Raw genomic sequence first — 24775 nt, forward strand, 5'->3', positions numbered from 1 at the left:
AAGACACAAATCCAGAAGCTGAAATTCTCATTGACTCTTTTGTACATATGACCAATTTCGGAACTACATATACACTTGATAGGTTTTTACCAACCTTGAAAGATGGCAGTAGTTCCCTACATTAGAGTTGGTACCCAGGGGATGAAATTAAAAAATAAAAAGCAAGATTAGAGTAAAGGCTACTCTAATTTCTATTTTACTGATAAGAACAGATATTACACTTGATCTTAGCCAAAAGGTGCAGAAGCAATCTATCTTTCCGCTCTAAATGGAAACTACATGAAGACTTTTTATTTGGAAAAATAATGCATTGAGGCTTGCAAAGTTGATAGAACACGAGATAACTAAGATGCATTTTTAAAATTCTTCTAACTCTTCTATAAAATGGAGATGCCATCCACCATGAAAAGTCATTCTAGGCTCCAAACTGTCAGACCCAAGAAATTCTAATAAGAGGTATGTGTTTGTGTATATGTGTGTGTGTGCGTATATATGTTATATGTGTGTGTGTTTTGCACATACACTCATACTCAATTTAACTTAGTTTTCAACAATATTTTCAGTAAAATTACTAGCTCTCCTTATGCATTATAGCATCTAACAGTTTGATAAATATAAATGTCACTTTAAAGAGACTATAAGTAATTTTGAAAAACAAAATTCATTTCCTGAAAAAGCAAATTTGTTATTCCTTAAACCCAAATAATGACTATGTCCAAACAGTAAGTACCACAAACTCTTGACTGTATGGATCATGAAAATGAAGCCATCAGCCTGAAAAAAAGTGATTAAAATAGTATATTACTCACTAATGAGCTAGGAGCTGCTTAAATTTTCAATTGACTTTGCTAAATACAATTTTGATTGCAAGGTTCTACATTCTATTACCTATTCCTATCAGTTCCCATGGGCCTTATTATATTTAACATACTTTAAATGCTTTTTGTAAAATGCTTTCTAAAAGAAAACATTTCATTTAGAAAATATTATCAGGCTTTTCCCTTGACTAAATATAGCTTTTAATTTTCATCCTAGTGCAGCAGAAAAAGGAGACAGATTTCATATTAGGGATATGCCATACCTAAAATATTTCTATGTCAAGGTAATAGCAGACATACACACACACACACATACATATATATATATATATATATATATAATGAAATTATAGCTTTTTAAAAAATATTTACTTATTTGAAAATTTCAGAGACAGGGTGATCTTCCATCTATGGACACACACCCCAAGTGGTTGCATGGCCATGGCTGAGCCAGGCTGTAGCTAGGAGCCAGGAGCTTCACCCGGGCCTCCCATTTATTTGGTAGGGGCCCAAGCAGTTGAACCATCTTTTGCTAAATTTCCCAGGCCATCAGCAGGGAGTTGGACTGGATGTAGAATAGCCAAGACACCAACCAGTGCCTACATGGGCATTGCAGGCGGCTGCATTACTTGCTGTGCCACAATACCAGCCCCAGTTTTAGTTTATTCTTGTCAATTTCAATATTAATTTTCATGATCTGTGTTTTATTCATATTTTAGCTAAGACTGTTATTTTTCAACAAAGGCTTTTTATTATTGCTTTAATGGAAATAAAATAGTATAAGTTTACAGAACATATGTTCATTTGACTGGTAATAAATACTAAGATAATTGGGCCAGGTGTTTGATGTTGTAGTTAAGCTGCCAGCTGGTGGGCCAGCATTGTGGCATAGTGGGTAAAGCTGCTGCCTGTGATGTTGACATCACATATGTGCGCTGGTTCAAGTCCCGGCTGCTCCATTTTTGATCCATCTTCCTGCAAGTTCCTGGGAAAAGTAGAAGAATATGGCCCAAGTACTTGGGCCCCTGCCACTCACATGGGAGACCTCGAGGAAGTTCCTGTTTCTTGACTTCATCCTGGCTCTATCCTGGCCCTCTCCTGGTTGCTGTGGCCACCTGGGAAGTGAATATGTGGGTGAAACATCTCTTTCTCTCTGTCTCTTCCTCTCTCTAACTCTGATTTCAAATAAACAAATAAATATTTAAAGAAAAAAAGAGACACTGTTTGGGATGCCCAAATCCTATATCCATGTGCCTGGGTTTTGGTCCTCACTCCTTTTCCATTTCCAGCTTCTTGTTAAAACACACTCTGGCTTTCCCTTTTTTATTCTATCAGCTAGTATTTGCAGACACTATTCTTGTTTATGTGATCCCTTTGGGATAGAATAAAAAAGGGAGAGAATGATCCAACATTTGAAGTGAGATACACAGCAGACCCATTGAATGGCAGATGTCCTAAACAGCACTCCTGCCTCAGAATCAGCCCTTAAGGCATGCAAATCCGGCTGAAAAGCCCATGAGAGTATTTCAGGCATGGAAAGCCAAGACACTCTGGGGGAAAAAAAAAAAAACCTAAATGAAAGATCTCCACGAGTGAGATCCCAGTGGAAAGAACAGGTCATCAAAGAAGGAGGTACCTTTCTCTGAAGGGAGGAGAGAACTTCCACTTTGACCATGGCCTTGTCTAAAAATTATCAGAGTCAGTGAACTCAGGGGGCTTCCATAGCCTCGGCAGCTCATGACAAGAGCCTAGGGTGATTACTGAGGCCATAAACAAGAGTGTCAATTTGTTAAGTCAACAACAGGAGTCACTGTGCACTTACTCCTCATGTAGGATCTTTGTCCTTAGTGTGCTGTACATTGAGATTTAATGCTATAACTAGCACTCAAACAATATTTTTCACTTTATGTTTCTGTGTGGGAGCAAACTGTTGAAATCTTTACTTAATGTATGCTAAACTGATCTTCTGTATATAAAGAGAAACGAAAATGAATCTTGATGTGAATGGAAGGGGAGAGGGAGTGGGAAATGGGAGGGTTGTGGGTGGGAGAGACGTTATGGGGGTGAAGCCATTGTAATCCATAAGTGTCGCTCCCCCTCTTCATGGAGGAACGACACAGGACCCTGCGTTGTTCTTTTGTCTGCTCGGCCCTCCCTGGGTTTGCTGCTGGTTCTTTCCGGGTTGGCTACCGACCCTTCCACCTCCGTGGAAGGGCGGTTCCCCCTAGCCACTTTCCCCACTTCCGCGGGGGAGCGGCACACCGTCGGCCGGCTCTCTCGGGGGCTGCTCAGATGTTCCTCAGGTGTTCCTGGTGCATGTTGTCTCTCTCCTCCTTTATAGTCCTCTTCCACCAATCCCAACTCTGCTACCCACACGCCGAGTACGCTGCTCTCCTCCAATCAGGAGCAGGTCCTGCAGCTTGTTGGTTGAACTGGAGGCAGCTGTGTAGAAGCTGTTTCCTCCTCTCCCAGCGCCATATTGTGGGAGAGCAGATGCATAGAATAAGTCTTAATTCCAGTAACTTAGTCTAGTCCCAGTTGCTCCCCACACATAAGCTGTACTTTGGAAATTTATATTCATTAAATAAAAGTTTAAAAAAAAAACACTCTGGGAGGCAGCAGGTGATAGCTAAAGTAGTTGGGTCTCTGAAACCTATGTAGGAAATATGGATTGAATTCTTGGCTCCTTCTGGACATTTAGGGAGTGACTCAGCAGAGGGGAGTGTGCTTGTCGTGTGTTTTCCTTCTCTCTCAAATAAATAAATAAATGAAGACATTAATATATTCAATACATCAGTCACATATTCCTTCCTTACAAGTTAATTTGGGTGATAAGATTAGTATAGATGCAACAAGTATTAGAAATTCAAAACAGCAAAGCATGAAGGGCTATATATAAATTGTACAGGCAGCAGTGCAATATATGGTTAAAATAGAGGGAGGGGACATAGTGGCCTAGTGGGTTAAGCCTCTGCTTGTGAAGCCACCATCCCATATGGGAGTGCCAGTTGGAGTACTGGCTGCTCTAATTCCTAACCAGCTTCCTGCTAATGTGCCTGAGAAAGCAGTGCAGGAAGAGCCCCTACCACCTATTTGAGAGACCTAGCAAGAGTTCCTGGCTCCCAGTTTCAGACATGCCCAACCCCAGATGTTGTGGTAATTAGGAGAGTAAACCAGCAATGGAAGATCTCAATCTCATTCTCCCTCTCTCTCTCTTACCCCTACCTTCCTTCTCTCCCCTCCCTCCCCTTCTCTCTTAGCCTTTTGACTAAATAAATTAATATTTTTTTAAAATAGATGGAGTCCACAGCAGCCCAGAGAAGCTCCATTGTGAGTTTGGTAATTGGAGTGGCTTCTGATGACGGGATAGATGGGCAATGCAAATTCTTCTAGGCTTCTTTTTCCATAGCATAAATACTTTTCTTCTTCTCTCCCACCCCCTTTTTTGGTAATAGGTTTGTCAGTCTTTCCTTAACCTGGGACTTTTATATTTGAGAACCTGATCATTCACTTGTGCAAAATATGCATACTTAAAAACATCAAATTAATTCCAAATGATTTGCAGTAATTATCTCATCTGTTTTTATGCTTTTATTACCACTCCACTATCTAACTGGTGCTTAATAACATTTGTTGATTACACAATCTGTTTTCTATATGTAGAAATAATTTTTTCATATATGGTTTACCTCTTTTGTAAGTTGGTTAATAAAATGTAGTCCTAGAAGATAAAAGTTTGACTCAAAGCTTATATATGTTTATTTCAAATGGTTTTATTGAGTTGAAAAAATTGTGGGACAATTTTTTCAATGCTATTTCTGAGGTTACTCTTTATTCAACTTGTCAAAAATTTTCCTTTAATTATCATGCTTTTTAAATTATAAATAATAATTTTAACTTTATTTAGAAAAGTCTACTAAATGTACATTTGGGAAGAGTTTTCTGCATAAGAAAGAGGTTTTCACATTGTGTTTTTATTTCAGTAATTCAATAATTTTTTGATACAGGGAATTACTGTTTTTATATTTAATAAATGCTTGTAAATCATAAATACTAGCAACATAAACAGAAAACAAGCAAATAGATAAATATTCATAAAAATTTTGAACACATAAACACATAAATTCCTTATTCAAAAGCAAATGTTAGAATGTTAAAATTATCTCCTAGTTTTCAATGCAATGATGAGATAAGACCCATATTAATGTATGCGGAGGTAGATATTATAGAAATAAAACACATCCTTGAGGTTGGACAGAACCAGTATGGTAACAATTTGATAAAAGTTAAAAGTAGAAAAAAACCTAACAGTTTAAATATTAATCATGATGTTTGAAAGTTATTGTAGAAAGATTTGCAGCTTTCATTAAACAATCTAGGAAGCGTGAGGCATCTAGTAAAAAGTGGTTTGTTCACAAGGCAGATGATTATCATTTTTTTATAAAACCAAGGCAGATTTCTTGGGGGAAATCGGAAATTATACAATATCAAGAAATGTGCAAGTTTTGTAGCCCAAAGGATGTGTTTATAAATTCTGTCATTCACTAAATATATGAACTTGAAAAAATGACTTAATTATTTTTGTTTCAGTTTATTTTTTATGTAAAGATCAATTTTATAGAAACTTGGTAAGGTATAAAATGAAAGTATTTCCTTGTAAAACATGAGACTAGCTTATTTTAATAAGAAAGTATCAAAGTATAATAAGATAGATCTTATAGGAATCACCTTCCTCACCTCTGACAAAAGGATCACATAGATAGTTATAAAATCTCTTCTTTGTTCCATAACTTAGTACTTTCACATGCTGCCTCACTAGCTACCACCTCCTCTGAGTTAAAGACTCCCCTTTGTAACTGTGTTTATAATTTCTACATTATTTTAAACCTAGTCTTCTCCACCAAATAGATAGGCTGTTAGTCACTTGGTCTTCCTCTGTACCTGGCACAGAGCTCAGTAAAAATGTGTATACTGATAAATAATTTATTAACTGTTATCTTGGACAAGCTGAAAACAGTCTTTTCAGGAACAAAAGCATAGAATATTATGTCACTCTGTTTATATGTAATACAAATGCTCACAATAAATTAATCGATTTTCAACTATGAAAGGTCAAAAAATATGGTCTGGTTCTTTGGTCAAAAGAATGACTGTTTACATTCTTTAAAGAGTACTTCTAGAAGCAATTCAATGCCAATGAGATGGTACTTACATTCGCCAAATGAGCTAGTTCTATCTCCAGAAACGAATCAGTTGCTTTGGGTTCAGGCCGTATTGTGACCACGATGATTTTGGAATTAACGACAGTATAATTTCTGAAACAAAATAATCATGATTATCAGGAGAAAGTATTGATGAAAACTGATTTCTATAGTAGCTCAGTACAAATTAGGATGACATTAAATAAATGTATCCTAAGCAAAACATACACATCATGGTATTATTCTTGAATGATCACAAGCAATTTACTTTGATAAACAAAGCCTATTTTGAATTAGAAAATCTTGGGGGAGAGGATTGGCAGAGAAAATCATTTTGCTAACTTGGATGCAGAAGAAGTGAAAAAGCACCATCACTGACACACTTTTGTTGACTTAAATCTAAATCACCTACAAGAGTGATAGATTGTGAATTCAAACTCTAGCGCCATCTTTGGATGAATGCAGTTCATATATCTCAAAGAGGACTTAACAGTTTTGCTTTTCACAAGACCAAATACTCTTCTTGCCAAGCACTACCTTGGCATTTTTTGTAAAACAGCAAAATGCATTAAGATGAATAATTAGAATGTAGAATAACATAAACGCTGGTAGAGTTTAAAGATAAATAAATGCTACTGACCACCATTTTTGTCAGCAATATTTACATGTCAAATATATTTACATATATCTCAGTATTCTCAATTTAAGAAACATATTTTCCCTTTGCAATGTCTTACCGAGTATAGTTTGTTCACAAAGAAGCTTAAGTGATTTTAATGTATAATTATATTTACTAGCTACAAAAATTATAAACATAAAAAACGAAATGGACTTTTTTCAAATGGAGGTTTTCATCCAAAAAATTTAAAATGCTGCAGAACATCTGTTATTTGGAGATTTATAGATCTGATTGTACTTTTATATGTTTAAAGAAATTTATATATTCATCCCTTCTTTTGAAATAAACCACCCACCCGCCCTTGCATAGAGCATATATTATTCTGGTGAATTCCTATTAGGTGCCAAAGAAAAAGTTATTTTTTCATCCTTTTTTTGTTTTTAAATATTTTATTAACAGAAAATAAAATCCACCAATTATGAGTGTACAGCGCAGTACTATGGTAATTGTTCACTACCATGGAAGCACCACTGCAATCAAGACAGACAAATGAATTCTCACCCTAAATAGTTTCCATGCATTCCCACCATAGTCCCAGGTGACCAAGGAATTGCTGTCAGTATGATTTTGCCTGTTTCAGAATATCTTTTAAATAAAACCATAGGGTACACTAATTTTTCTATTTGACATAATTCACATAGTATAATGTTTCTGATACAGTTCTTCTGTATCCTTGTATATTAAGTAATATTCCATGGAATGCACATATAACAACATTGATTTATTCACCAATTAAGTAAGCACCCTTTGAGATTCTTCTAGTCTTTAGTTTTTCTGAACAAGAGCTAATCAAGTTTGGTTATTACAAATAATTGCTATGCATTTTTTCTGCATGGACATACGTTTTCATATTTCTGAGGTAAATACCTTAGAATGCAATTGCTTGATCATGTGGTAAAATCATGTTTATTTTTACAAGCTTTTGCCTAACTATTTTCTAGAGTGGCTGTACCACTGAAGAAGTCATATTATTCTGAAATGGTAGAACAATGTTGAGCCTCACGTTTTTTGTTGATAATACTTTCTCTAATTGGATGATATTTTGCAAGAGCTTTCAGCTGAAAGGAAGGCTGAGCTACTCCATGGTTGTAGGGATTTTCTAAATTTAGTAGCAAATGACTATAAGAACATTTCGAGGATGACAACATTTTAAACCCATTTATCATGTATTTAGTCATGTCAAATAGCAAACTGCAAAACACTCAGGAAGCTATTCAGCCTAATAGTAATTTATACAAAACATCAAAACACAAATTATTTTTTTCCTTAGAGGGAAGATGACTGAAAACAGAGAGAGCTGGTTATTTGTCCTTTGATTCATTTGCTACTAAATGAGTCGATTGAAGGTAAGCTGAATGGGAAAGGATATAAAAAACTAAGTTCTAAATGTCAATTTCTGTATGCCAAATTATCTTCTGTGAATGAAAGCAATCAGGGGACCAGGTGGGAACAGAGGGAATTAATAAAGTTGGGAGGTGATCCTGGGTGATTGATTACATTAGCAGAGCTGACAGGCCTCCCAGCCAACAGCAAGGTATATAGTTGGGAGTTGAAGGAATGTCTGCCTGTCACCACCAGAAAAATTAAGGCAGTTTCTCTCAGATAACAATTGGTCTTGAATGCATAAATACAAGTTCCTTTTTTTCCCCTCAGATCAGCCCGAGTATGTTTGGATTTTGGTTTGGTTACTTGACAACACAACAATATGATGCATCCCCCAAATTCCATCTGCTTCTTTGCTTTGGAAATATTTATAATCCAATTTCTGTGCCACAGAGAAAATCCAATGGTTGTTATTTTTAATTCATGTTTGTTAATTTTTATAGCACGTGTGTATTTGTATTTTTTTAAGTTGCATAGCTGGATAAATTATTGGGAAATACAGATGTAGGTATTCTTGTATTGAAATTTGAGATTATGTTAAGACACTAATGGGATTGGTTAAGATGCAGGTTGGGATGATCAAATCCCAGATCCAGGTTCTACTCCTGTCTCTATATTGCTGCTAATTTGGACCCTGGGAGTCAGCAGTGATGGTTCAAGTGATTGGGTTTCTGACACCCACATGAGAGTCCTGGATTGATTTCTCTCAGGGTTGTTATAGGAAGTGAATCAGCAGATGGGTTCTCTCCTTTTCTCCCTTTCAGATAAACAAATCAAATTTTAAAAAGGTATGTGTGAAGTTCTCTGTGGGTATGAGAATGTAGGGATTTTGTTCTCTGGGGACTGGACTTTGAGAAAGGAAGTAGCTAAGACAAACAGCCCTATGCGTGTATGTTGTACTTTATTGGGCTTGTGGAAAAGATCCCTAAAGGAAGGAGTCTGTTTTATGGTTTTGCATTGTGTATGGGTGTATGCAAATGTGTGTTGCCTCATTTTAAAAAATATTTATTTATTTGAAAGGCAGAGTTGCACAGAGAGAGAGCTTCCATCCGCTACTTCACTACCCAAATGACCATAACAGCTGGAGTTGGGCTGGTCATGAATCAGGAGCAAGGATATAGTAGCTTATTCTGGGTCTCCTACATGGGTACAGGGCCATCAAGTACTTGGGTCATCCTCCACTGCTTTCCCAGGTACATCAGCAGGCTGTTGGATAGGAAGTGGAGCAACTGGCACCCATGTGAGATGCCAGTTGCTCCAACTGGCACCCATATGAGATGCCAGTGAAACAGGTGGCAGTTTTTCTCAGTGTGCCACAATGCCCCCAACATTGGTCCCATGTTGTAAAATATTTAAAAACTATTTGGGAAGGAATATGTGACCATTTATTTGTGCACTTAAATTTAGATATGCTCATCTAATTTATGTGACTATCCCTCATCTTGTACTACAACACAGTAACACGCACCCATCTTTATAGCAATTTATCATTCTATGCATGCCTCCTTCCTAAAATTATAATCTAAATTTATAAAGTCAATGAGGGCACAATTTGTACATATCATTGATATATCTTCATTTGCATTATGCTTGGCACATTTTATTTATTTTCTTTATTTAAAGAAACTGCTGGTACACTCTCCAGATGACCACAATGTCGGGGGCTGTCTCAGGATCTTGGCAGGAGCCCAAACACTTGGACCATCTTCCACTGCTTTCCAAGCCATTAGCAGGGAGCTGGACTGGAAGTACAGCAGCAGGGACATGAACCAGTACCCATAAGGGATGTGGGCATCACAGGTGGAAGCTCTACCTGCTATGTCACAATGCCAGCCCCACTTGCTCATTTTAATGCTCAAAATATGTTAGAATGTCTTGTCAAATACTTGAGCCCAGGCTGTGACACAGCAAGTTAAGCTGTGACTTGTGATGCGGGATTCTATGAGTGCCTATTCAAGTCTGGGCTGCTTCATTTCTCCTCCAGTTCCCTGCTAATGTACTTGGGAAAGCAACAGAAGTTGGCTCAAGTACTTGGGCCCCTGCCACATACATGGGAGACCCAGATGGAGTTTCAGGCTCCTGGCTTTGGCCGGCCTTGGCCATTGTGGCCATTTAGGGAGTGGTCAGTGGATGGAAGATCTCAATGTGTCTTTCTTTGTGTGTCCTTTTGTCTCTCTACAATTTTGCCTTTCAGATAAATAAATATTTTTAAAAATAAATGCATAGTAAATAAAATATTAAAATTGTGGCCAAGTTTATTTAAAATGTAATGTCCATATGGTGGTATTAAAATGCCCAAGGAAGGAAAAATTAGAAAAATTTATGTTATGTAATAACTCCCCCCTTTTTTAAGTGTATAGTAAATTATCTTTAATTTATTCCATGAATTTACTCTAGTTTGCATAAGTGAATAGCTGGCTCCTGATGTGCCATATCAGGCTTTGTGATCTGCTAATGCTTCCTGGCTGAGTGTATGTTTGTATTCACTGTCAGGAAAGCAAATCTTATAGCCAAATGGATTTTATGACTAAAGTAATGAAGTTCTTCCCTGTCCTTGAGACTTGTGGTAGTTTGATTCTAAAACTAAAAGTAGAACCAACTTACTCTTGACAATGTGTGCAAAGCCTTAAAATGTTTTGGTCCCATTATCTTAAAGTTACCTTAAAATTAAATAGTTACCTTAAATTAAATTAAAAATACAGCAGAACTATCTACAAAGGACTCATTGCAGTTACAAAGACTAATATAACTGGGGCCAGCACTGTGGTGTAGTGGGTAAAGCCGCTGCCTTCAGTGCCGGCATCCCATATGGGCACCGGTTTGAGTCCCGGCTGCTCCACTTCTGATCGAGCTCTCTGCTATGGTCTGGGAAGACAGTAGTGGATGGCCCAAGTCCTTGGGGCCCTGCACCCATGTGGGAGACCTGGAGGAGGGTCCTGGCTCCTGGCTTCAGACTGACCCAGCTACGGTCCTTGTGGCCATTTGGGGAGTGAACCAAAGGATAGAAGACCTCTCTCTCTCTCTCTGCCTCTGCCTATCTCTGTAACTCTGTCTTTCAAATAAATAAATAAATCTTTAAAAGAAAAGGCTTTTGTACTGAAAGTTATAAAGTTATAAAGACAGACTGAAAATGAAAGTGAAAGAAAAATATTTCCCATAAATGACATTCAAAAAAGAAGATAATTGGACACACTTAGATAAAATAGGCCCCAGGTTAAAAACTTCCATAAGAGACAAAGAGGAACATTAGATAACAAAAAAATTCAATACACCAAGAACATGTAACAATTTAAAAATATTGTAAGTTCCCCTGACAGCAGAAAATCTGCATATATGAAGCAAAAACTGACTAAGCTTATGGTAGAAATATTCAGTAACATACCAGAAAATTTCAATACCTTATTTTTATAATGGATATATCAATCAGACTCCTTAATAAGATTTAGGATATGAACAAAATAGACGATAAAATGTACTTAACAAACATATATAGAACATTCCACACAATAACAGCAGAGAATATATTCTTCTCAGGTAGACACTGAAAATTTTCTAGGATAGGTCACATATTAAGCCACAAAACAAGTGACAACAAATTGCAGAAGACTGAAATCATACAAGGTATCTTTTCTACTTCCATGGAATTAAATTAGAAAACAATAAATATCCAAAGGAAAATTTAAAAGTATGTAAAAATTAAACAAAACATTTTTGCACAAAGGGTCAAAAAAGAAATCATGGGACATATTAGAAAACATGTTTAAACAAATGCAAATACAGCATAGAAAACTTATGGGATGTCATAGAAGTCTATTAAGAAAAAAATTTATAGTTTTAAACACCTACTTTATAAAAAGAATATCTCAAATAATAAAATATAACTTTACAAATCAGAGAACTAGGCTGGTGTTGAGGCTCACTTGGCTACTACTCCGCCTGTGGTGCCAGCACCCCAGGTTCTAGTCCCGGTTGGTGCGCTGGGTACTAGTCGCGGTTGCTCCTCTTCCAATCTAGCTCCCTGCTGTGGCCCGGGAGGGCAGTGGAGGATGGCCCAAGTGCTTGGGTCCCTGCACCCTCATGGAGACCTGGAGGAAGCACCTGGCTCCTGGCTTCAGATGGACGCAGCGCCAGCCATGGCAGCTATTAGGGGAGTGAACCAACGGAAGGAAGACCTTTCTCTATGTCTCTCTCTCAATGTATATATATATAACTCTCTCTCTCTGTCTCTCTCACTGTCTAACTCTGCCTGTCAGAAATTAAAAAAAAAAAAAAGGAAACCTCAGAGAGCTAGAGAAAAAAAAAACACAAAAAACTAGAGTAAAAATACACAAAAAGGAAAATGAATGTAACTAAGTGTTGGTTTTTTGAAAAAATAAGCAAAATCGATACACTGTTCTAGACCAATGAGAGAAAAATGAAAAATCAAATAACAAATAAGAAATGGAGAATTTATAATTGAAGTCACAGAAGTAACGATGATTGTAAGTGACTACTATGAACTGTGGTAGAACTACTTATATGACAACAGGATAACCTAAAAGAAATGGAAATATTTCTAGAATCATAAAACTTACTATACTTAATTATAAAAAATAGATTTTCAGGGCCGGTGCTGTAGCTCACTAGGCTTATCCTCCACCTGCAGTGCTGGTACCCAGGGTCCTAGTCCCGGTTGGGGCACCGGATTCTGTCCCTGTTGCTCCTCTTCCAGTCCAGCTCTCTGCTGTGGCCCAGGAAGGCAGTGGAGGATGGCCCAAGTATTTGGTCCCTGCACCCACATGGGAGACCAGGAGGAAGCACCTGGCTCCTGTCTTTGGAGAGGCACAGCGCTGGCCGTAGCGGCCATTTGGGGGGTAACCAATGGAAGGAATATCTTTCTCTCCATCTCTCCTGCTCACTGTCTATAACTCTACCTCTCAAATAAATAAATAAAATCTAAAATAAATAAATTTTCAAAATAATCTTATTATCTAACAAAAAGATTGAATCAAATAAAAAAACCTCTCAACAAAGAAAATCCCACACCCATAGGATTCTACTGGAGAATTCTACAAAACATTTAAAGAATTGGTATCAACCATTCTTAAACCCTACCAAAAAAACTGAAGAAGGTATCACTCTCAAACTCATTTTCTGAGGCCTCCATACCTGGATACTAAAATCAGACAAAACTACAGTATGAATAGAATACTACAGACAAATATACCCAACAAACATTGAAGTAAAAATCTTGAATAAAATTCTAGTAATCTTAATTTAGTAGCACATTAAAAATATTATATACCATGATCAATAAATCCAGGAATTAAAAGACAATACAAGACATGAGAATCAATCAATGTAATAGACCACATTAAAATACTAAACATGAAAGTAACATAATTATATCAACTGTTGGAGAATAGTATCTGACAAAATTCAACACCTTTTAATAAAAATAAAACACACTAAACAAACTAGGAATAGAAGAAAATGATCTCAACATCGTAAAGACCGTATATGCAAGGCTAACATAATAGCTTATGGTAAAAAAATTGAAAGCTTGGTGCCTAGGGTGGTGGGGCCAATATGGTGGTATAGCAACAGGATGTTCTGAGACATTGCCCTACCAATCAGGCAAACTGAACCCGGGTCCTCTCTTCGCCATGTTGTGAGGAGGTTTTTAGGCGCTGATGCGTGCCTGTGTTCGGTGCCCTGCAGTGCATGCTCTGCTCGAGCTGCCTGCAGGCGCTTATCACCTTACTAATCAGGAAGACCGAATCCGAGCTCTCTCATTGCTGTCTTGTGGGGAGACTTATTGGTGTTGATAACGTGCCTGTCTTCGGTGACCTGCAGCGGATATTCTGCTAGCTGCCCGCAGGTGCTTATCGTCTTACTAATCAGGCAGACCGAATCCAAGCCCTCTCTTTGCTGTGTTGTGGGGAGACTTGTTGATGTTGATTCGTGCCTATCTTCGGTGACCAGCGGCTCATACTCTGCTCGAGCTGCCTGCTGGTGCTTATTGCCTAATCAGGCAGACCGAATCCAAGCCCTCTCATTGCCGTGTTGTGGGGAGGCCTTATTTTTCTCTATTTCTCTATCTCAGTGCATTCCTATCTCTCCTATTTTACTTCTATCTGCCAGCATTCCTATTTCCTCTCATTTTACTTCTATACTTCTGTTTCTCTTATCCCCGTGGCTTCCCCGAGCCCGCCCCGAGGCTGCTTCTCAGCGCCTCGCCCCGTGGCGGCTTCCCGGCTCTGCGTGGCTTCAGCCCGTGCTTCTCTCATCTGCGTGGCTTCCCAGCTTCGCGCGCACTCTGTGGTCTCCGCGCCCTTTGTGCCTGCACCACGGCTTCCCCTCCGCGCCAGCCCTGCACTCTCCTACCTACTCGCGCCCCATGCGCTCTCTCCGCTTGTGCCCCGCGCGCTTTCTCTGCGCTCGGCGGCTTCCGTGAATCACGGCCTAGCTCACGTTTCCGCTACCGGTCTTCAGTCTAAGTTCCCCGGGCTAACCTGACGAATTCCAACCTAGCTTACGTCTCCGCTTTTTGGTTTGGCTTCCCGTCTTTTGCTCCCCGGGCTAATCTGACGGATCCCAACCTAGCTTACGTATCTGCTTTTCGGTTTGGCTTCCTGTCTTTTTCTCTCCGGGCTGACTTGACGAATTCCAACCTAGCTTACGTCTCCGCTTCGGCCTACCCCCGCGGCTTCACTTTCCCTAACTTATTTTCTCTACCCGGTACTTTTCTTAACTTTTCTTCCTGCAATATTTCTCTCTCATTTCTCCTGGCTTCTCCCCACAGTCCGTAGCCGAGTCTGTTTCTTCTAGCTTTCACTTTCGCTTTTAATCTTAGATTTCTCCCAGCTTCCCCCCATAGTCCATATCCAAGTCTAAGTTTCTTCTAGCTTTCACTTTCACTTTCAACCCTAGATTTCTCCCTGCACTTTTTCCGTCCGGCTTTTCCCTAGGCTCTTTGCTAGTCTCTCTCTCCGGTATTTTCCCGCTTCTTCCCATTTTATCCCTCCTAGGTTTCCTATCCGAGTCACGGCACCATTATGCCGCTCCCCCTCTTCGCGGAGGAACGACACTAGACCCTGTGCTGTTCTTTTGTCTGCTTGGCCCTTCCCGGGTTTGCTGCTGGTCCTTCCCGGGTTGGCTGCCGACCCCTCCACCTCCGTGGAAGGGCGGTTCCCCCTGCCACCTTCCCCACTTCCGCGGGGGAGCGGCACACCGCCGGCCGGCTCTCTCGGGGGCTGCTCAGATGTTATCCGGATGTTCCTGGTGCATGTTGCCTCTCTCCTCCTTTATAGTCCTCTTCCACCAATCCCAACTCTGCTACCCACACGCCGAGCATGCTGCTCTCCTCCAATCAGGAGCAGGATCAGCTCCTGCATCTCATCAGTCAAACTGGCGAGAGGCAGCTGTGTAGAGGTTGTTTGGGCTCTCTCTCAGTGCCATATTGTGGGAGAGCAGATGCATAGAATAAGTCTTAATTCCAGTAACTTAGTCTAGTCCGAGTTGCTCCCCACAGAAACCAAGTAGAATTTCAAGTTAGGTTTATTAAGAAATATAGAACTTAGAATAACAAAAATGTTCAGGAAGTCAGTTCACTTTTTTTTTTCTAATTTATTTGACAGAGTTAAACAGTGAGAGAGACAGAGAGAAAGGTCTTCCTTCCATTGGTTCACTCCCCAAATGGCAGCTACGGCCGGAGCAATTTATCATCTCCATGGATAATTTTAATTGTTAGTATCTTCATGATAGGACATTACCACAAGATACATGTCATGAAATTACAAGGTTTCAGTGCACTCTAAGATTGAAGAAGCAAGGCTAAAACTTGAGGTACTGAAACTAAAGAAAATGCTCTCTTCACAGAACTGACTACTTTTAGTTCATTGCCTTCAGGGTGCACTTGTGTAAAAGTGATTGCCTTTGTTTTTTTTTATTATTTTCAACATTATTTACTTCATTTTCTTTTCCTGTTTTTGTTGAATTCCTATAATATTGGGAACTCAAACGAGTTCCATTTCCTAAATACACAAAAATTTCTTTTTTTTTTTCTTTTTGACAGGCAGAGTTAGTGTGAGAGAGAGACAGAAAGGTCTTCCTTCCATTGGTTAACCCCCAAATGGCTGCTACGGCCTGCGTGCTGCACTGATCTGAAGCCAGGAGCCAGGTGCTTCCTCCTGGTCTCCCATGCGGGTACAGGGTCCAAGCACTTGGGCCATCTTCCACTGCCTTCCTGGGCCACAGCAGAGAGCTGGACTGGAAGAGGAGCAACTGGGACAGAACCAGCGCCCAATCGGGACTAGAACCAGGAGTGCCGGCGCCGCAGGCAGAGAATTAGCCCAGTGAGCCACGGTGCCGGCCTAGATATACAAAAATTTAACCATAATTTATCAAGTTACTGCACTTGACAGGAATCCTATATGATTTTGCCATATGGAAATCTGCTTATTTTTAAAAGATATTGTCTGGCCGGCGCTGCAGCTCAGTAGGCTAATCCTCCACCAGTGGCACCAGCACACAGGTTCTAGTCCTGGCTGGGGCGCTGGATTCTGTCCTGGTTGCTCCTCTTCCAGTCCAGCTCTCTGCTGTGGCCCAGGAGGGCAGTGGAGGATGGCCCAAGTGCTTGGGCCCTGCACCCGCATGGGAGACCAGGAGAAGCACCTGGTTCCTGGCTTCGAATCAGCGTGGTGCGCTGGCCGCAGCAGCCATTGGGGAGTGAGCCAACAGAAAAGGAAGATCTTTCTCTCTGTCTCTCTCTTTCTCTCACTGTCCACTCTGCCTATCAAAAAAAAAAAAAAAAGATATCATCTAACTACTATTGGTTTATGATAACTTGTAATTTTTAATTCATATGTATTTTTTTTCTGGCATTGCTATACCACAAAATTTGTGTGCAATTTTAGTTAGATTCTTTGTACTATCTTGAATGTTAACAGCTACATTAAAATATATTGGCTTTTTTTTTCTTTTACGGACTAAATTTTCCATATGTCTTACAAGGAAAACCACACACTGTTCACATATTCAGCAGTACAGTGGTTTTTCTACAAAACTGGAACTTCCATCAATGAAATGAGTCAGAGAATAGATTGTTTACAACTATTTCTTAAAGTTTTGACTTGGGTGTATCTATGGTTGGGTATAATTCCGATTTTCTTAGAGATAATTTCCTTAATGAAGATTCTTAGAAGTAGAATTGCTACAACAATTTTTAAGTTTTGACATTACCAAATTTATCTCCACAAGTATTATGAAAATGAGTTAAGTTCTCAAGGCAAATTATGAGCTAGTCAGGCTGTAGGTGTTTGTGAATTTCTTTATGTAAGTGGGGTCTGTGTGTCATGTCTACCCCAGAGGATTCTGTGGCCTGAGCTGTCCCGCCTTCATCTGTCAAACACGTTAAGTGATTGTGAGGGGTGGGAGGAATCACAAACTCATGCCTTGGTGTTGACTGCCTAGTTTGGTGCCATCAGGTCAAACCAGGGCTCCCTGAGATTTTCACACACATAGCCACCTCCCTCCTGGACTGTACAATACTTTTTACAGAGAATAACATGTCTATTCACACAAAATCACAGTCCATATTGCTAACCACAGTTTATCTTGTTTAAGGAAATTAATATTAGCAGCATAGAAGCGCTGAGATATGGTGAATGAAAGAGTCTTGTTTTGGCTGACAAGAGAATTGAGCTGGATTAGATCTGTTTCAGATTAGATATATAATCCTGGGCAGGTCATTCTAGCTGTAGGATATCAGGTATCTCATCTAAAAGATGAGATTTGAGATGTCACCATTTTAAATTGTCTTGCAGAATTAATATCTCATTTCCCTTGTGGGGACTATGAAGGAAGACTTTACAGAATGTTTAAAATAAATATAAATTAGACGTGGCTTCATACAAAGACATGAATAGTTTGCATATTTACTTTATTACTTAGATATTTCTTTTCTTTGCTTCTGCTAATATACATACATCTATTATTCTTCAAGCTGCAACTTTCATTTCTCTGTTTGTCTTTCCTTTTAAATTTAAATAGATTCAAATTATTCCTTCAATTGAAGGAGGGATACTAATCTCAAGTTCAAACTAAATCTGTGCTATCCTGAGACTCCCACTTTATTCCTCAGAATAATGTCTTATATTTAAAAAAATATATTTTATATTTATTTTAAACATTCTGTAAAGTCCTCCTTCATAGTCCCCACAAGGGAAATGATGCAAAGTATGATTTTGAAAATTATTATACCAAAACATAAAATTTCTGGAAATCTAACAGCAAACCTAACATCATTTTGTTTATGACAAACTTTCTCCACGGAGGATAAATTCCAAGAAAATTTATAAATAATCAATTAACATACTGAATAAATTTGTACATTTTTCAGTTTCCGTAAGAAGACATATCCTTTCTTTCTGTGTTCAAGTAACACAAAATTATATGGTTAAACAATGAGATATATGTATTTTATTCCTCTGTTCCTAAAATGGCTTCAAAGTATAACATTGAACTTCTATGAACCTTAGTTTTTAAAATGGCTTACATAGGATATGCTGAAAAATAGAACAATTATTCCAGAAAACATCCTTCACCCTTTATTATTTATTAATGACTGCTCTGGGCATTTTGACAATAGAGGAGATTTAAAACCATTAATATAGTGCCATCAGCAAAGTTGTTGCTTAGCAAATGTTTACTGAGTGATTGTGAAAGAATCACCCTTGTCTGTTAAAAGGCATATTCTTTTTTTTTTTTTTTTTAAGATTTATTTGAAAGTTAGTATAACAGAGGGAGAGACAGAGAAAGTCCTCCATTTGCTGGTTCACTCCTAAGATGGCCACATGGCGAGGGCAGGGCCAGGCCAAAGCCACTTGCCAGGAGCTTCATCCGACTCTTCCACATGGGTGGCAAGGGCCCAAATATCTGGGCCATCTTCTGCTGCTTTTCCCTGGCTATTAGGAAGGAGCTGGATCAGAAGTAAAGCAGCTGGGACCCATACGATATGCTAGTGTCACAAACCGAGGCTTTACTCACTATGCCACAGCGCCTGCCCCAGAAGTTATACTCTTATTTAGCAGATTTCTAATTTGGTACAGTCACTTACTAGAATTCTTGGAAGATTTTCATTTTTTTCAAGAACAGTGAGTAAGAGAGAGAGAGAGAAAAACTCTCTCCCTTTGGCTGGGTGCTAACTCCCCAGTTGCCTGCAGCATCCAGAGTTGGACCAGTCTGAAGCCAAGAGCTGGAAATTCCACCATGGGTATCCTACAATTGGAGCCATCATCTCCCAGATGTACATTAGTAGGAAGCAGGAATTGGGAGTTGAGGCAGGACTAAACCTGGGCACTCTGAGTGGGATTAGGCTTAACTGCTGTGCCAAATGCTTGCACCTGAAAGAATTTCTTGAAAAATCCAAAAAACAAGCCTGAGAACACATAATGGTCACATTACCCACTATACTTAAAAAAAAAAAAAAAAGAGTTAACACTGGTATGCCATTTTTAAAGATTACGTAAACATTTCATCTGGAGCTTGATATTGTCATTATCTCTAGTCAATGACTAGTTTTCTGATGGTCATTTCATGACTCTTTTTCTAGACAGAAAGTATGAGTATACATATATATATATTCATAAAAACTTTAAAATTATTAACTGGCACATAATGCCTGTACATGTTTATGAGATACAGAAAGATGTTTTAATATTGTAAAAATTGAGTAATGTTCAAATAAGGGTAAAGTATCTATCATTCCCAACTTTTAACTTTTTTTGTGGTGAGAACATTTAAAATCCTCTCTTTTAGCTATTTTAAATATAAATGGTTGTTATCTGCAGAACATAGAGCTTATTCCTCCTGTTACTTTGTACTGATTGCATATTCATAATTCTTATACAGAGATTAGTAAAGATTTCAGTCTGAAGAATATACACAAACTTTCTATAACAAAGGTCGAAATTCTGAAGTTTGAATGCTGCCTGTAATGCCTCCAGCATCCCATACGGATGCTGGTTCCAGTCCTGGCTGCTCCACTTCTGATCCAGTTCCTTGATACTGGCCTGGGAAAACCAACAGAAGATGGCCCAAGTGTTTGGGGTCATGTAGCTTACATGGGAGACCTGGATGAAGCTTCTAGCTCCTAGCTTTGGCCTGTCCCAGGGCTGGCCATTGTGGCCACCTGGGGAGTGAATCAGAGGATGGAAGACTCAGTCTATCTCTCTGTAATTATGACTGTCAAATGAAAATAAATCTTAAAAAAAGAAAGAAGCTTCAAGTTCCTTTTCCACATTTTGCATATTTTTCATAAGTCCATGACTGACCCCTAGGCTTTCTGAATCTCTTTGTATCAAATGTGGTATTAAGTGAGCCACTCTTCCAGACTCTTCTGTGCTATATTAAGTTATCCACAATATATCCATTAATCTATCCATAAAATATAAGTGAAAACTGCCTCTCCCATGATTAAAAAAATACTAAAACACTAATTAAATATTTTCTTCTTTTTCCACAATGTCTGATATCTCTGGATTAATTTCAAATGTCCTTGACTGCATAGATTTTTTTAATCAAACTTGAAATAACCTGATTTCCTTTGTGCAAGAGAAGTGAGTTCTATGATATTACACAGAATTAGATTAATCATACTGTAACTTTGCTAGACTAGGAGGAAAAGTAATTGATCATCTACTGCATTTTTGTGTTGAATATTTTACTTGCATTCACTACAACTCTCTAGGCAAAATAAGGCGAATACTGCGCATAAATGTGCTTTTATTTTAAAGGGGACTGAAGGTGGACAATTGTTGAGTGACCAGACAAGCTTATAAAACTCTTGTCATGTTAAGTTGAAATTAAAACATGGGTCACCTAATTTTAAGTGTTTACTCTGGACTGCTTGTGCAATAAGTTTTATATAAATGAACATCTTGTGGAAATAACTGTCTAACTTTGATTATCTGAGCCTTTTCAAGTTCAGCACAATGCTCCTCCAATAAACATCCTATGGACAGTGGAAGAGTAACTATGGATATTTTTTTCTGTAACATGTCTAATGTCTTTTAATTAAAAAATTGATTAATTGAGAGAATTACTTTTGAGAATTGTTTATTAGCAAAGCAAAACCAAACATAAATCCTGAATTCTATGTAAAGGAGAAGAGAGAAAAGAAAACTCAACTTCCCATGATTGTCTCTATGGCTGACAGAGGACCTGCATTCCATCAACAAAACAACACATGAATGGTCATGACATGCTTCACACAGGAGGATTTTTTTCAAAGAATCTCAACTGTTCACTGCTGCTTCCTTGGAGATCATTTTCTGCTGGACTAAACTCTAATTGTTTTTATTATTAGTCTATTTGTTGTGCCCTGGTATAACTATACACATCATTCAGATTCTCTCATCCCTAAACACTTAAAGCTTTATTTATGATCGCATGAGAAAAAGGTAAGTGCGACAGTGGCTGTGTGTTACTAAAATACAACTTGGTTTAAATTCTCTAAAATGGTGTGGTATGGAGGAAACGATCATCATGAGTGATAACATCACTCTCCTAATACATGTGAATGATATGTTCTGTGAGATTTGGCAAAACAGATAAGACAACAGAGAAAATAAATTAATGTTGGTAGAATTACATTTGTAATCGTTATTTTATGACTAGGAAGAAAGAAATCAAAATAATTTCTTCCCAAAATAGTTCTCTAATTGAACAATATCATTTTTCTTAATGTAATTGTAATTGAAAATTTATTTCTAAACAAATTGAGGTCTGTGCAAATGAGAAACAAAACCATGCTTTCCCTGTCATCATGACACTCCTGTAATTTCATGTAATGTTGATGAACAGCATCATTAAGCACAAATAAAGAAAGAAGACAAATTAATTTTTACAATGACCCATCCTATTAAAGAGAATTGAATTTTTTTTTTCAGTCTTAAGGCAAGTCATGATTAGCTACAAAAGAAACTCAGGGCTATAATCAGACACCAAAATTGTCTTTTCTAGTTGTTTTCAAATGCATAATATGCTAATGACCTATTCATTAAATTGGTATTTTCCATTCCATTTAAGAAAAGCCTTTTGTATTACCAAAGCTTATTTGACAATTTTCATAGAATGAGCTATAATCACATTTTAGAATAATTTACAAAGATTACAACAGCTTATTACTTTGTAGCTTACCTCAAAGTGGGCAAAATTAGATCTAAATTTTTATATAGAACTGCTCCAAGAACAAATACAGATGACTCATCTAATTCTAGAAAGAATAACATTAAAAATATTAGTAAAACAGCAAGGAAAAGATGATATTTTATAAAATTTTAACACATTCATCACAGAGTATTCTTGTAGTTTTTGATGAAAAAATGAAGCTGAGTAGATAAATACATTCCTAACCATGCATAGGACAGGTTATCTACTCTTTACATTGATGATAGTTCTGTAAGATGTATTTTTGGTAGTTTTTCATCACGAAACAAATATTCCTTCAAAATACTGAGACAAGAAGTTGTTTTAGTTGCATTTAAAGCGTTTAAATTCCTAATTACATGGGAAAAGAGTGCCAATTCTCTTTTGGAGCATTAAGTTTAAAGGTCAAAAATCTTTAGTGACAATAAGGACACAATGTTGCTTTTTTTTCTTTTTAACAAGACAAATTTCGTATCTTTATTTTGTAGCATTCAAGTATATCCCACATTTTACATAGGTATTCTTTTTTATGCTTTTACTTAATGAATGCAAATTTCATAGGTACACGTTTAGGAATATAGTGGTTCTTCCATCCATACCCACCCTCCCACCTCCACTTCCATCCCACCTCCTACTCCCTCTCCCATCCCATTCTTTATTAAGATTCATTTTTAATTAACTTTATATACGAAAGACCAACTCTATACTAAGTAAAGATTTCAACAGTTTGCACCCCCCCCCACACACACAATGTATAAAGTACTGTTTGAGAACAAGTTTTGCAGTTAATTCTCAGATAGTGCAACTCATTAAGGATAGAGGGCCTGCATAGGGAGTAAGTGCACAGTGACTTCTGTTGTTAATTTAACAATTAACACTCTTATTTATGATGTCTTGCCACGAGCTGAGCTCTTGCCATGAGCTGCAAAGGTTACAGAAGCCTTCTGTGACCACAAACTCTGGCAGTATTCAGACAGGGCCATAAGAAAAGTAGTTCTCTGCTCCCTTCAGAGAAAAGTACATCCTTCTTTGATGGTCCATTCCTACCACTGGGGTCTCACTCACAGAGATCCTTCATTTAAGATATTTTTTGCCACAGTGTCTTGGCTTTCCATGCCTGAAATGCTCTCATGGGCTTTTCAGCCACATCCAAATGCCTTAGTGGCTAATTCTGAGGTCAGAGTGCAATTTAGTGTGATTGTTTTTCTCTGAGTCTGCTTTGTGGACAGCTTCCCATGTTGAACATTCCCTCTTTTTAATTATGCCTATTAATGCCATTTTAATTGTTAAAGTGATCATAGTAAGTGTTAAAGTGAACATATAGTTAGTATTAAGTGTTAAAGAGATCATATAAATAGCATCAAGTGCCTGGTAATAAGAATGTCACTTTAGAAATTAGCCTTCAATTTTAGAGGCTAACTTAAGATGTTCTTAAAACAATTTTCCAAAAATTATCTTTATATGTAAAAATATTATCTTCAAACCAAAGTAAAAGTTAATATGAGGCAGAAATAAAAATGACTTTCCATGGAACATGTAACATTTCAATATCTAAAGTTAAAATATTAGAACACATGCCTTAACCCAGGGTAATGTTCAATACTAAAACTTGACCATGCTAATCTCAGGTCAATAATTTGCACTTGTATTTTTTCCCACTTTAATAGATTCTTTCCTTTAGCAAATTTAGACAAGTTTCTATTTTTACAAAATTAATTTATATATATGATTGCAGGCTGTTTCCAAATTATTCATTGTATGGCATGTACCTCATATCTCATTAAATGACATCAGAAATTTTTTGTCCAAAGTTCATATTATAGCCTATATTTACCTTTTGATGACACAGGAGTGAAGATGCTTTTTGGGATGACAACCCTATCTTCTGAATTTCTTGCCCAATCAACCATTCCCTTCCGTCCTTTCATTGGAAAGTTGATGTCTGTTAGAACAGAGGCTGCAGGAAGCTTCTGAATGCTAGCCACTATTAAAAAAGAAATCATATTGTCAACTAATCTTGCTGTATTTTTCAGCATGACAAAAAGTGATTAACCTAAACCTTGTAATATATTCCAAATGAAACATCCAAATTATATTTGTCAGAGGAACAAAATAGACATATCTCATTGGTAAGCAATGCTTTTCAATAAGTTTACTAATTGCTTCATTTAGTCTAGTTTTGCTGTCTTCAGCAAGAATCATACAATGCTGGTCAATGATAGAATCGATATTCTAAGATAGTCTATCAGGGGATATTCTATCAGCAATTGTTACCATACTATTTTTTTAGGGTTGGCCTCCAGTTCAATTGTTAGAAGCTCATACTGTATTTTTTTGTTAAATATTTTTACTAACACATTTGACAATCTGAAATCTGCATTTAAATCTGAATTTTGTGTTCAGAATATACATTCTGCATTTTCATCCAAATGTTGTCTTTGGAAAAAAATTTCATAGATTAGATGGGCCACCATAAAGAAATAAAAAACAATGTCACACTGTTC

The 24775-nt window shown here is 37.7% G+C and overlaps 1 protein-coding gene and 1 pseudogene across 6 annotated transcripts in view; both read right to left on the reverse strand.

The window, feature by feature from the left end:
• The window catches only part of ADGRB3 (adhesion G protein-coupled receptor B3), an 854624-nt gene that overhangs the window by 370485 nt on the left and 459364 nt on the right, over positions 1–24775 (reverse strand). For all 6 annotated transcript variants that reach the window (XM_070073912.1, XM_070073911.1, XM_002714525.5 and 3 more), the window contains 3 exons: positions 24106–24255; positions 22263–22338; positions 6031–6133 (listed from right to left, as the gene is read on the reverse strand). In XM_070073912.1, coding sequence (XP_069930013.1) covers positions 6031–6133; positions 22263–22338; positions 24106–24255 — 329 coding nt within the window. The remainder of the gene's footprint in view (positions 1–6030; positions 6134–22262; positions 22339–24105; positions 24256–24775) is intronic.
• LOC127493282 (U2 spliceosomal RNA) lies at positions 80–251 on the reverse strand (annotated as a pseudogene).

This window comes from Oryctolagus cuniculus, chromosome 5 (genome assembly GCF_964237555.1).
Source record: "Oryctolagus cuniculus chromosome 5, mOryCun1.1, whole genome shotgun sequence".
In the NCBI taxonomy this organism is placed as follows: domain Eukaryota; kingdom Metazoa; phylum Chordata; class Mammalia; order Lagomorpha; family Leporidae; genus Oryctolagus; species Oryctolagus cuniculus.